This window comes from Taeniopygia guttata, chromosome 8, assembly GCF_048771995.1.
Source record: "Taeniopygia guttata chromosome 8, bTaeGut7.mat, whole genome shotgun sequence".
Lineage (NCBI taxonomy): Eukaryota > Metazoa > Chordata > Aves > Passeriformes > Estrildidae > Taeniopygia > Taeniopygia guttata.
The window spans coordinates 5857054-5871202 of record NC_133033.1 but is presented as its reverse complement, the minus strand read 5'-3'; the positions used below and the strand labels follow the sequence as shown (position 1 = coordinate 5871202).

The 14149-nt window shown below is 44.6% G+C and overlaps 1 protein-coding gene across 2 annotated transcripts in view; it reads right to left on the bottom strand.

Moving 5' to 3' along the window:
• Positions 1-9963, bottom strand: part of RAB3B (RAB3B, member RAS oncogene family) — a 49803-nt gene extending 39840 nt beyond the window's left edge. Inside the window, exons 1-2 of one of the 2 annotated variants that reach the window (XM_030279296.4) lie at positions 9788-9963; positions 4888-4968 (exon numbers count right to left, since the gene is read on the bottom strand). In XM_030279296.4, coding sequence (XP_030135156.1) covers positions 4888-4908 — 21 coding nt within the window. In that variant the 5' untranslated portion in view covers positions 4909-4968; positions 9788-9963. The remainder of the gene's footprint in view (positions 1-4887; positions 4969-9787) is intronic. The other variant, XM_012575300.5, reaches the window with a different exon arrangement.
• Positions 9964-14149: the final 4186 nt, after the last annotated feature.

Sequence of the window (14149 nt, the reverse complement as noted above, 5' to 3'; positions counted from 1 at the left end):
TTCATGGGGAAACAGCATTCTTTACTCCAGTGGCAGGGTGCCACTTCTGTTGCTCCAATAAACTGCAACCAAGAACTAAAATCTTTGACAGTGCATCCAACCATGCAATTCATCAGCCAGCCTCCAAGGTAAATAAACCTAAATTATTGGTTTTACTACTTCTATGGAAAATCCACATTTCTAGTGCATGCACCACCACCATTTTATCCTTACAAAAGTTCCTTCCTCAACACTTACAGAAGAAAAAAAAGGAAATGGGAAAAGATGAAAAACAGGAATTTCAGCTGGAAACTTTGAATCCATCCAACACCTATCTACTCCTAAGACTGCCATTAGAATAAAGACTGTATAAAATGTGAGGGCCCAATGGGAGTGCAGACAGCATCTGGAATGGATAAATTATCCCTTCTAGATTCAGAAACAATCAAAAAAAAAAAACCAACAGCAGAATACAAATCATTAGGGGCCATGAGCAGCCACTGCTGCTCTAATGTGTGCAGCTCAGACAGTTGGTGGGAAGAGGTAGGACTCTGACTTTTCACCTCTGGTTGTACAGAACACAACTACACAAACCAAATTACTACAGAGGAGGAAAAACAGATCTACCACGCTTTTAATCTCTCATGCTGTTTGAAACTACCACACATCAAATAAGCAAAGGTCTCGGCTCCTCATAACAAGTCACAGCGTTGGCAAATTGGAGCACAGGTTTGATTAGCAGCTACTTATGCAAACCAGGGCCTGGGCTACTGCACACAGAGCCAGAAAACACAGAGCAATGACAGAAGTCTTGCCTTCACCCAGCATCCACAGAAGTTCATTTTCTCCTCAACTCAAATTCACAGGCACCTTTGGGAACAAAACTCACTCCAATGTCTACTCTCAGCATGTGAGCAAATGCCTTCCTTCTTAGCAAGTCTCACCTGCACACAGTACTTTACCCATTCACTGAAAAAAACCAGCAATTACAACACCCCACAACACAAACAAAACCAAAACAAACAGCTCAAAATTCACAACTCTAAACCAAAATGCTATCCCCCAAGGCAGTTTAAATAGGGATGATAATTTCACTTAAATTGCCAACAGAGGGGAAACAAACCAAATAGTAACCCCGTTTAAACTTCAGTACAACATGCAAAATGGTTTATCTCAGCTTAAACATATGCAACTTTCTCATACAGAAAAGGGCTGGTGCAGCAGACACTTCGTTCAGAGATTGCATTCCCAAGGACAGTTTCTGAAGAAATTTATCAGTAGCTCAATAGTGAACAGCTGCACCGAATGCATTAAATCTTCCCAGAAGTATTTCTCAGTAGGATACAGCATAATTCTGATACACTCTTCTGAACTTCAGCTGCTCTTCAGTCACACTACAGTCTTTTGCAAGCACTCCAGAAAACACAAGCACAAATTTTCTTCTCATTAGTCTATCAGAAAACAGCTCTTCTACCCATGTGTTGTGCTTCATAGCAGGAATTTCTAAAATGAAGAATTCAACATCTGACTAACTTCTATTCAGACACTCAGGCTAATGCACTTACTGCCTCCTTATCCTTAGCAATCTCAGCTGCAAAAATTATGAATCAGGTGATTAGTTGATCTGTACCATCACCACACTGGACAAGAGAAAATTCTCTATTTGAGTAATTTATATTCCCCATACACATTATAATCTCCACAAATGACATTGACAACACTTGTGCACTTGCTAAAGAAGAAAAAAAAAAAATTAAAATCTCTACTTCTCCATTCTACTCACACAGGCTCGAAATAGTGAGAAACCCTCATCACTTGAAGCCTGGTCTTTTAAAGATTGAGAGGAAGACTTTTAACAAAGGTATTGCACTAATCATTCGGGAATCAGTATCTTCTTTCTACCCCTGCCTGCCCAGAACCCATCAGCACACTCCAAGCTGATCCTGTAACTGAAACACTGCTGCCTCTATTAACCCTCCTAGATTGCTCTAATCAGAATTGTACCTGGCTACAAATGTGACTTTCAGATCTCAGCTGAAAAATCAATTACAGGATGTGGCCAGCTTGAGCAGCTTTGTTAGAAGCACAACACAGAGAATAAGATCAAATGATACTTGTCCAGAACGCTGGGCTGTTGTCATAGAAGCACAGCCCTCGCTGGCCCCTGTGCTGGCTGAAGATGCTGCAGGTCAGCGTCTTGAATCGCCAGAGGCAGTCAGAGCACAAAAATTTTAAAGAAAACTCCATCTCCTTGCTTAAATTTCACTTTTCCCTTTCCCCTCTAATGAATAGAGTGAAACTGAAAGAACTTTCATACTAATTTCTGATTATCCCTCTGTTGGCAGATCATTACTGAAGCTGTGCTCCACCAGCACTTGGGCTGGAAGTGTTCACAGGGCTGCCTCTGAATTTGTGCTTGAATCCCGAAGCCAGGGAACAGCAGACCTTTCTCCTGGTCCTCCTCCTCTCCCTGTTCTCTTCCCCACCTGCTGTCTCCTCCTGCTCCAGCACTCCCTAGTCATGTCAGCCCTGAGGACCCCACAGAGAGATGGTTCAGAGAACAGAGAGATCCCAGTTAAAAATCAATCCTCCTACAGCTTCTCCTGTTTTGCAGGGCTGTTTGTAAAGTTGGTTCAGTTCCTGATCCCTCACGACTGAGAGAGCCAAGCAGAGGGGACAGAGCAGTGGGAAGTGGTGGCAGTTGCTATGCTACTGAGAGAAAGGTCCACAAAATCACATCTTCTGCAGGCCCTCTGCACCTGGAGGAGATTCTGCAGCACAGGGAAATGGAGACAACACGCTGAGGTCAGGCAGCTCCTGTCCAAATCACCTGAAGGCTCACAGAGCCATTGCTCCCAGGGGATTGTCCTGCCTCCTTGGTCCAAGGCCATTTAGCTGGCAGTGTAACCCCTGCTCCCTGGGCACACAGCCACAGATGCTCTTTTAGGGTGGCTCCAAACAGAGCAGCATCTCTGCTGTTTCACACAAACACACAGCCCAAGGAGAGTTCTGTTACAGGAGACCAGGTCAAATACAGCTAGCAGATACAAGGCAAGGGAGAGGCTCATGACTGTTTCCATTTTGACTGTCTTGGACTAATCCTCAGTAAAATACTTACACAGGAAAGATTTTGCTACAGGACATAAAACCCATTACTCAGGAGAGGGAAAGTCTGCCAATCAGATTGTCCTTGAGAACACCTTCAGCATGAGACCTTGTATCATTTAGTTTTTTGCCTGGGTAACACCCATTTTTGTAGCTAAGAGCATACTCTTATTGACAATCTTGTTTCCCCACATGCATTAGCAATTGGAGCAAGGTCTCAAACACAGCCACTTACTAGTTTTGTGGGAACAGGCAGTTTTGTAGCTCTGAGATACCTTATTATTTCCCTATTGAGGAAAAAGCCTGCAGTGTGAGCTCATCTTTTATTAGACAAAGAAACCACATAAGAGCAGGATGCTGCAAATGCTCTAAAGCAATAAAATGTTAATCAGAGCTTATTAGCCACCAAAGAATATATTCCTAGGTCAAGGTGGCTCTCCTGCCTTTAGTTTCTATTTTGGTCTAATGAATTTTAAAAGAAAAAAGCCAATTGCCCTAAGACACTTCCATGGGAAACCAACCTTTGTTGTTTTTAGTGTTCACTGAAATGTGTCACATAGATGGATCCACACAGCTGTGCTCAATTTGTGGCCATCAGCATGGTGAAGATTCAAACTGGTTTCTAGTGCAACACAAAACACCAAAGTGTTTCTGCTCTTAGGAATCACTGGAAGTGGTCACTGTAAGCCCTGCTCTCCAACATTTTATGCCTAAGCCAACTTCAAGAAAAGTTTAAAGTGTTGGCTAGAAATCACCTGATCTATCTCACCATTCATTTATTGCCAGGAAAAAAGGCTAAGATTGACTTTTAGTGTTGCCAGCCCCTACGGTTTTGTCTACAAACTAATGGAGGGCTGTTCTTCTTTATCCTCTCACAGGCAAGAAACAAGAAATCCAATCATTACCTTGGAAGGTTACATGTCTCTTTATTAACAACCACATGGGTGTGTTCACAGACATGCTGTTTCCACTTCCCATTCTCTCTCACAACAGTGTGAGAAAGAAGTCTGAATTTGGGAAAGAGTCTCCTTTTCTGCTGTCAGTCACCCCAGTTAGTCATGAAACCTGCTTACACTGATGCAACTTATACTTCAAACGACACTCTAAGACACATTTGCAAATTCAACTTGTTATGAACCCGGGTATTCTCTATATTACAACTTCTGGGGTGTTCTAGCAATAAAAACATCCTTTAATAGGCTTCATTTTTAAGGCCAAAACTGTAATTTCCTATAATTGTCTTATGCTATTTAGGACCAGTAACAATTTAAATGTGACAGTTTAACTGTTTCATCATCATGCACTAACACACATCTCTTTAATTAGGCAGATAAGAGGATGGGGTGAAACCACTCCTCTGTATTTCTACAGAAACCCGTGAGAGGTGCTACTAATGTGCAACATAACTTCTTCTCAAAAGTGAAATACCTTGTGTATTTTTTTCCCAAAAAGTCTTAGAAAGTGCATTTAAGTCTAAAATATTCTAGTTCACAAATTACATATCTATGTCAATTTTCTATTACAAAAACTCACTCCTTTATGTGCTCTGTCATTGGAAAATAAATACTGTTTTCTATTTCAGAAATGAATTTTCATTCTGAACCAGATTTCTACCAAGCAATGGAATTTTTTTACAGCCAATGTGTGCTGTCCTAAGGATAAAGCTCATAAAGGAAACAAGGCCGTGACCTTAGAGACTCTTATACAAATGCTGTTCTACAAGAGAGATTTATCAGAAGCAGAAAACAGAGTATGAGCAATTAACATAACTGCTAATAAACATTGCAAGCAAGCGATAGTTACCAATTTAGATCTATAATCCATGAGAGAGATGGAGGCTTTGCTGTGAGTATGTGAATCAAGAGAGTGGTCACACTGTTGAACCTGCGATGTAGAAGCAAAAGGATTACAATGATTATGATAAAGATGAATAATAAGAATATTAGGTAAGGGAATATGGGTAGGCAGGTTAGGCTGGGAACACAGTGCTGTGTAAGGTCTGAGCTTCCTCCATTGAAGGTAAAGAGGAAAAGTCCTGTAATGTACAAAGAGAACAGAAACAGTGCTTGAGTTAGTGACAGATATTAAGATAGCAGCAAACATTTGAAGCCATCAGCTTAAAGTTTATTAAAGGGAGATTATCTTTACCAATCTAAAATTAAAGTTCTGGATAAATCCCACAAGTGGATGGAAAACCTTGGATAGGAATCATTACACATTTCCTGAAGAAAGGCAGCAAAGCAAATGGAACCAAGAAGCAGCTGAAATCCCTCTGTACACAAGGGTGTTTTGCACAAAGCCTGGATCAAAGTCTACCATGCTGCAAAGACAACTGCAATAGGACATCTGCAACTTATAGCACATCTACACAAAAATATCTGCCTTAAAGTAATAATTATTCCAGCTTTAGAGCAGAAACATGTAAGAGAACATAGTTGTCTTTTTCACGGCTAATACAATGTAAAGGCCAAGTTTGTGTCTGATGCATTTTCTCTCTGTTAAGCCAGGGTACAGCACCATTTGTCATCCTGACTTACATTATCTTGCCTTGTGGAGACTGCCAAAACACCTGGGCACACTCGGACCTTATGTAAATAACAGGCTGCAGCCACCTACTCCAGGCCACAATTTGGATCAAAGACAAATAAATCCTTTCTCAGGATCCACACAATTGACAATCACCTTGCTTGGCAGCAAAACAGAAGCTTGGTCTTGCCCAAAGTATTGCACATTTTTCAGTTACATTTCCTCCTGCTCTCACAGCCCTGCCCTCTGCTCCCTGTGACAGCCTCTGGCTCACTCTTCAGGACTTTGGGGTGTCATCCAAATGCCACTCAACTGACAGATCCAGAACAAAAACTATTCAACTCCCTACACAGAAAGTCTATATCTATTACTTTAAAAATGTGGGTTCTTCATCTTTACCACTTCATCTTTAACAAAATTCATTTATTAATGAGTCCAGAAGTCTTCATGAGAAGATGCTTGTAGTGGATTTGTTCTGGGATTTACATGCTACAAAAAAGTTCAATATATGCATGACAACTAAAGGATGAAAACCTCTAAGCCATGTCAGTGGTTATTTATTTTCATTCCCATTTAGATTTGGGAACATAGGCTTTAAAAACAGCTTTTAAAGGATTTTTAAGAATTTGATGGGTGTGGAACATGAATCAAGAACCAGCAGGTAGCACTTTTTTGCCATCTAACTTTACAACAACATCTGGTTCAATTGTTGTTCAAAATATTTCCTCAAGTCAAACATAAAGCCATGCCTCTCCCATTTCCTGCACAACATTCAATATCTTCAAAGTCCATTTTAGAGCCACAATAGAATTCTCAGGAAGGAGGAATTAGTCCCTCTAATATGACAACAAAAAAAAAATTAAAGAACTAAAAGTTTCCACCTTTGTACTCTCTTCTATGAGCGTTAAGTGTTTGCCACTCTCATTATCACATGGTTCCATGCCTGTTGGCAAACATACTACTCCAAAAAACACAGAGTAAAATACGTAACAGTAAAAAAATCTTCCATGGTAAAGGGGACCCACTAACTGAACCCAGCTCAGCTCTCTCCCAAAGGATGCAAGGAAGAGGGGATTTTTATTTTCCCTATGCCCTAAAGAAGGGATGCAGAGATTTCCACAACTCCCTGAATATTCTGTTGAATTTTGGAATCCCGGAGCCAGCCAATTTCTAGGTCTACAGGACTGCAAGCTGAGGCTGACCCAAATCCAGTCCTGTCCCAGACAACAGTGCACACTGATGATGAGGTTGAGGGCTGTTACAAAACTCACCATCCTCAAAGTCCTTCCTTCCTGTCACAGACACTGCTGCGATGGTTGAGACAACAGAAACCCGGAATTCAGTCCCCTTCTCGTCAGATCTCCGGCCTTGCAGCTCTGCCTCTCTTTGTCAGGAAGGAATTGGCAATAGTGAAGCACTTCTGAGCACCTCACTGCTGAATGCACTGAAGGAACAGTGACATGAAAGCACCCAGAGCAACACACAAGATGAATCTGTACCAGCTCTGCTACAGGACACATGTGGGTCCCTGCTGGTCCTTCCACAGCTGGAAGGCAGGGCACAGCCACGTTCTGCCCTGGGATGCAGCCCCCCATGGAGAAAGCCATGACTGTGCCCTTTTATGGTGGAGGAAGATAAGGGAAGTTCAGACATATGACGGCACCTACCCTATTTGGAGCTAGAGGCCATATGCAGGTTCATGTAGACACCCCTGCATCAATGAGCAGGAGACACAGATTTTTCTGCACCACTGGGTCTAAAACCTTTAACTTATAGGTAAAAACAAGCTGTTGTCCTCACCAAATCAAGTGACCAGAGACTGGAATTGCCTTGCAGAAACAACCTGCAAAGCAGAATCACACAGACAGGGACAGCTCAGGATGCCTCTGCAGTGCAGAAGTCTAATTTGCTGCCTTTTATCCTCCTCTTCCAAGCAGAAAATCTGTGATGAATAAGTTAATTCATTTCGCTATGCTATGATGTTCTCCCATGCTGCAAAGTAAGCCACCTGCTAACTGGGATTACAATAAGCACCCTCACACCTCCCATTTTTTAATGAGCTAATACTTCCAAACATAAATCTTATTGCTTATTTCAAATATCAAACTACTGCACTAAGCTAAGCACACATTTCCAGGAGCTCACTAAATATGCAGAACCTGAAGCACAAGACACATTTTTACAGCAAAAAGCATACCTGAAACGACCAGTTCAGGACATTTCTCAGCATTAGTCATTGAGAACTGCCTCAAAAAACCCTACTTCTTCAGCCCAACCAGTAACAAAAAATACACATGTACCTACTGGGGAAGGCAAAGTGGACATGAGAGCCTTTCTTGGCACTACAACCAGCCAGCATGACACAAGACCCTGAACTGTGATGCTGTGACCTGCACATTTTTTCTGGAGCTGCATGAAATCATATGAAAATGAAGGTAGGAAAAAAAAATCTCTGGAACTGCACAGCGAACATAACTACTACATGACAACCACCATGTCGACAAATACTAGATGCATTGCTTTGCTACACACAAGAACTACTGCTATTAAAACCAAAAGCTGATAAGTCTTCTCACTTTGTCACCTGAAAATATATCTGGTCTGCAAAGAGGGAATCACAATTTTGTCAAAATTGCAAAGGAAGCTTGATTTTAATTTGGTTTGTCTCTCTTCTGACTTACACTATAAATTGTTCTGATGAAACTGTCCTGAAGACAGTGAAGTCCCAGTAAATGCACATATAACCACCTCCAGGACAGCAAGTACAAATAACAGGAAATAAAGCCTTTTCGTTACACACTTCCATACAGCAGTGTATGGATTCAATTTTGTACCCCCAACAACCCAATACCAGTGTTCCCATGATCTGAGTACAGTTACAAACACACAGGTCAAAAATATAGTTCCAGTGACATCTTTACCTTTGGAGGGGGAAAAAAGGCATTCAGAAGAGAATCTTATTTGGACCCAGAGCTAATCCAGGCAACTCTGAAGCCCTGAAAACTATTATTTGCACAAGTGAGAGTGCAACACTGGGTGATGAATAAGTGATGAGAAACAGAGCAAGAGCAGTCAAAACCAGATTTGCCGCCAAAGAATTGCACAGAAACATGTTCTGAGACCACGGTCTTATATTGTCTCAGGACATGGGAAAATCCACGTTAAAATTATTCCCCGCCGCTTTGGGTTTTTTTTTTCTTTTTTGACAAGCTACACTTAATTTAGGTCAGACCAACCTGATGCACTGAGCAAGCCCACAAGCTTGTAAGAAGGAAAGGACAGCGTGGAGACAGAGCCTTGGGAGGCAAAAAAGGTGGAGCCACTCGTGCCGGTGTCGGCGACAGCGCTGCGGTCCCACGGGCGGCTGTTACCGCGCACACCAGCGGAGCTGCCGGGCTGCCGGCAAGCGCGGAGAAAACAGCGGGGAAAACCAATGCCTCGTCCCAGAAACCATGGCAAGAAAAAAAAAATGGGTTTTGCACAGCACAAACTGGAGAGTTTATACTTTTTATGAAGTAAATTAGAAGATGGATCCGTTTGGTTCGGTGCGGTGGGCTCGCTGGCCCTAAGGGCAGAGTGGGTACAAGCAAGTCCGCTCCGCCGGCTCGGGCGGGCTGTGCAGGCAGCAGCGGGTCCCTGCCCTGCCCGAGCAGCCACGACGGCAGCGGGTGCCGCGGCTGCCGGCCGGGCTCCATCGCCGAGCAGTTGGGTTCTTGTCACCGGCTCCCCCTCCCCGAGCCGGGCACTGCCCGGGGTGAGGAACGGGCGGGTTCCGCACCAGCTGGAGAACAGCCGGGAAGGCCCCGCTCTCCAGCCTCCCCGCTCCCGCGAGGCTGAGGGTATTTTACAGATAAGGCAATATTATATCGCCTCTCATTGCTGGGAAATATTTATTTTGGCGATGGAACTGCTGTTGCCCTCTCCGCCCCGCCGCTCCCGTGAGCTGCCCGTTACACCACACCTCGGGGCACGGAGCTCACCCGCCGGGCACCTCCTGCTTCCCGTCCCGCGGAGCCCGGGGACAGCCCCGGCGCTCGGGGCGAGGAGGGCAGCAGGAATTTGTGGGTCCCGGTGGGGACATGGGGCGCGGAACACCGCCAGCCCCCTCCCGCCACCTTCGAAGGGAAGCAGCCCCGACGGCGCGGGAGGAGCCCCCTCAGAGGGGCACGGCTCTTACCTGCGGCGGAGGAGCGGCGGCGCCGAACCGAGCCGGGACGAGCCGAAGCAAACCAAACCAAACCGAGCCGAGCCGAACTGAACTGAAGTGAAGCGAGCCAAGCCGAGCGGTCCCGCGGCCGCTGCTCGCGTGGCGGGAGCCGCCCCCCCGCCGGTACCTGGGGCGGCCCCGGGGGCGGAGCGCGGCGGGGCGGGGCGGGGGCCCCCGGGGAGCGCGGGAACGGGAATCGCCTCAGGCGCCCCCGGAGCCCCAGCGGGCAGGGAAAACGTCCCAGGTGACAGCCAAACTTGCCGTTCTCACCGCGCTTTCCGCACGGGCTGGGATTCCCATCAGTAGCACTGTTAGCTCTGAAGCCTAGTGATGGCCGATGTGTCATCAGGCACTATATTTCTACTGGTGAGAAGACAAAAACTGAGGCAGTAGCTACGATATAAGTCGCTCACATGAAGGCGGTCTGATGAAGAGGTTGTGGTGGACCCTCTTAGCTTTAAAACCATTTAGACCCCAGAGAGACCTGACTGTGGTCTGTTCATTACCAGGAAACCAAAATAGCCTTTAGAGATGATGCCCTGGACAATTAACAAAATACTGAGTTTTAAAAAACATGTTAAACATTATGTGTGACATAACTAAGAAGGTGCTTCCCTAACAACCAGCAAAGGTGGCAGGATTTAATCAAGTGCCTCAGCTCAAACACAAGGTCTTCTTGGGCCCCAGGAGAAAAGCTCCTTGTGTGGGAGGTCAGAGCAGGAGGTGCTTAAAGGTACTGGATCTGCAGGGTTTCTATCTTCAGGCAGCACCTCTGAACTCAAACCCCTAAAACTTGGGGGTGCAGATGTCCTTTCATCCTGCCATGTCCTCCAGAGAACTGCAGCTTTCTTCCCAGTCTCTTTGTGCCTTTTGTTTGATGTGCAGCACTTTGACTCAGCTTGGACACTGCCCACACAGCACGGGAATGATTTTGTCCACTTTTAAAAGCTTTTTGCACATCTGGTGGCCCTCAGCATGTGATCCTCAGCTCTGATCTTCAGTGGTCTTCGGACTGGCTTGTAGGTCAACCTGTCCTTGGAGCAGCTTGAGCTTTAAAACCGTTCAGCCACTTTAGAGGAGTCTGACAATTGATTTATTGCTTCATTTTGTCCAGGGCAGTTGACTAGTTACCAGTATCATGGGAATGTAGAAAGGCAAGGAGCACAGTAGTATAATATGACTAGCATGTAGCTAAGTGAACATTTTAGGAACAATTACAGGAGAGATGCTGAGCACCTTTAAGGAGCACATTTTCTCTCTGCAGTTCAGAGATGCCATACAGCTTCTCCATTTTACTCAAGCCTGTGCTATCTGCCAGGTAGCCCAGGGGACAATTCTACCCAACACTGGAATCATTTTCTACCCTCATCTAGAATGAAAATGTGTATTTGCCATCAAAACCCCAACTAAAATTACTGTTATATAAACCAGACCCTGATTTAAGCCTTAAGCAAAATAATAGCTTTGTGTAGGCAACTAGAAATAATCAATAGTGTAACAAAATCCCAAACTCATTACAAGTATTTCAAAGACAGCCTAGCAAGCTTGACACCTAAAAAAGACTTTCCAGCTCCTTGCAGTCCTCTTATTGCTCTAGGATAGCTGATCTCTGCCAAAACCTGACTTCTTGTCAACCCAGCATGGGTAGAGCTCTTCTTTCAGTCTGTTGATTGATGCTTAGTCTAGAAAATCATTGTGATCCCACAGCCCTATAAAGCACCAACACAGAGTGCAAATGGTCATGGGCACATACCTGCACCTTTGATGCAAAGGACACATCATGGCTGAGGCTCACTTGGGCATCTGGCAGTGATCACCTGATCTGACACCCCATAACCACAGCCACAAGTGCAGAGCCAGTGTTCAACAATCCTAATTTCCAAAGGCTTTTATAGATTTCATGCTACCCCTGAAATGTCAGTGTTTATCTACAAGCACTTTCTTAGGGATAACCAAAAGAAGGCATGCACCCAGGTAATTAGGAGACAGGAGAATACGTAGTGATTTTTGCTGTCTATCATCTTGTTTAGACATGTTTCTATAATTTATAGAGTGAATATTTTTTGCTCTCCTAGTGCACTTCCATGCCAGGTTTTAATGTTGTATGGTCATGAATTGCTGACACCACTTCCAGTGGGGGAGGTCTTTGTTATTCTAGATTTATAGATGGGGAAATAAGGAAACAGGAAAGAACTCCCACAAGCACATGGAGGTGGAAGAGCAGATGCTGCGCTTTATCTTGTTTTCTGACATGTGGATCTATCTCACTCTCTCACAGCAGTCAGGAGAGCACATTTATCAAGCACAACATACATACTCTACTACTCTCTCAACATTTTTAATTCAAAACACTCCATCCTCTCACAGTGCAATTGATCTGAAGAAATAAATTTCATTGTTTCTAAAAATGGTATTTTAAAAAATTAATTTATCAATTCATGTATTGATTTATTTATTCTTAAAGCAAGAGCAGCACCAGAACAGTTAAATCAGCTGTTGTCCAGGGGAACCAGGTAAAAACAGGACACCCGCAAACAAAATCCTCCTTGTTTGAATAGGCAGCACTCACCCAGGTTCTTCTCTACTTCAGTGTGGAATAAAGAGCATGTAAGGCCCATGCTGTGTCCCCAGAATGTGTGAATTTCATCCCTGTTAACAGGGCTAATGCATCCAAATCCTCACAAATGGCTCTTTGAACACTGTTCATAATATCAGAAACAGCACAATAAAGTGATATCCAAATTTGACTGTGCTGCCAGTGCAGCTTATTTTATGCACAGCATGTTATGTTGTGACCTGAAGCACTCTCAAAAAGCAGGGGGAACATCTGCAGTTCTCATCAATTAATATTTCTGCAGCACATCTACCTATTTTCATGCTGTGTGTGTGCAAAATGGTCCAAAAATGAATGTATATCAGCAAATAAACTCTAATCAGGAGCCGGTTACATACAGCCTTAGCCAAACTCAGTTCACACCCTCCTGTGCCTTCAGCTCTGCTCCAGCTCCTCCCTTGCCCTGACTTGGATTGGTAACAATGGGATCATGACGTTTTGAGAGGGTGGAAACTAGGAAGTTGGCTGCCCTTCACTCCCCACATCACAGCAGAGACATGGGAATGGAGGAGGAGGTTCCTGTGTTGGGGGGAGGAAAACAGAACACGGGAGCAGCAACCACCCACTTGAGATCCCATGCCCAGGTCATACCCTGCCTGCTCCCACATCCTGGCTGCCCCCTGCACTTTTCCTGATGCCTGTGCCCCGTGCTGGGATGAGAGCCAGCACAGGGGGTGTGTGACAGCCTCTCTCACTGTTCTGAGTTAGAACCTGGAATGCTGTAAGCACAGGTCAGACAGTCCCTGCTTCCAGCATAGTTGTGAGCAGAAAAGTTTGGGGTGTCCATTTATTTTTCTTTTTTTTTTTTTCTTTTGTCCATAATCCAAGGAATTTACTGCAGATTTCGCCATCACAAAATGGTGGCATGACATTTTTCACAGCTTGGAAGGATCACTCAAGATTTGGTCCCTGTTGCCACTGCCTGTGACAGGTCACAGGGGCTGGCCTGGGACTTGTCAGTGAAGATTCCTCCTCCTTGGATGGTGCTGACGTGGTGGCACCGGGCTGGCGCTGCAGTGGCAGGAGTGGTTCTCCCTGGACAATGGCAGGCCTGGGAACTGTGCACAGCCACACCTTACTCTAGACAAACCTTAAGGGGAAAAGCAAACTGAGATTATTTGGCTAACTGCTTAACAAATCAGCACCTGTTTCTTCAAGGAGGAAAGGGGGAATGGGTTAATACGCCAAATAGTTTTGAGACAAAGTAACTTTTAACATTTAGACAGACCTTCATTACTGTTTCCTGGTTTCCTCCAGGCAGCAACCTTCCCTCTCCAGTCAGTGCCAAAGACAACTTACACAGCTGTGTGGATAGGGGATGCAACCTTTTAGAGAAACTTCATCTTTGGCTTTGCTGTCTTTGAAATGAGCATGGATTTGCAGTGATGAGCCCTTTTCATCCCACTCTCTGGAGAGAGCTCTGTTCAGAGTAATTCCATCTTTATTGCTTTCTGAATCTCTATCCTCAGGCCTCAACTTTAGAGCCACCTATAGCGACAGTTGTCAAGGAATAGCCCTGGAGTGGTTCTCCTGGCTGGGCAAACCCAAGCAGGCACAATAACAGGTCAGCTGCAAATAAATATCACAGCATAACATAAATGCAAATACCTCTCCTCTTGCCAAAAGTTAAGAGAAGTTTCATCACCTCCAACGATATATGACCTCATATTCATAGGGGTTTAATAATATTTCACTTCAGAGCTATTTATTACAGGAGC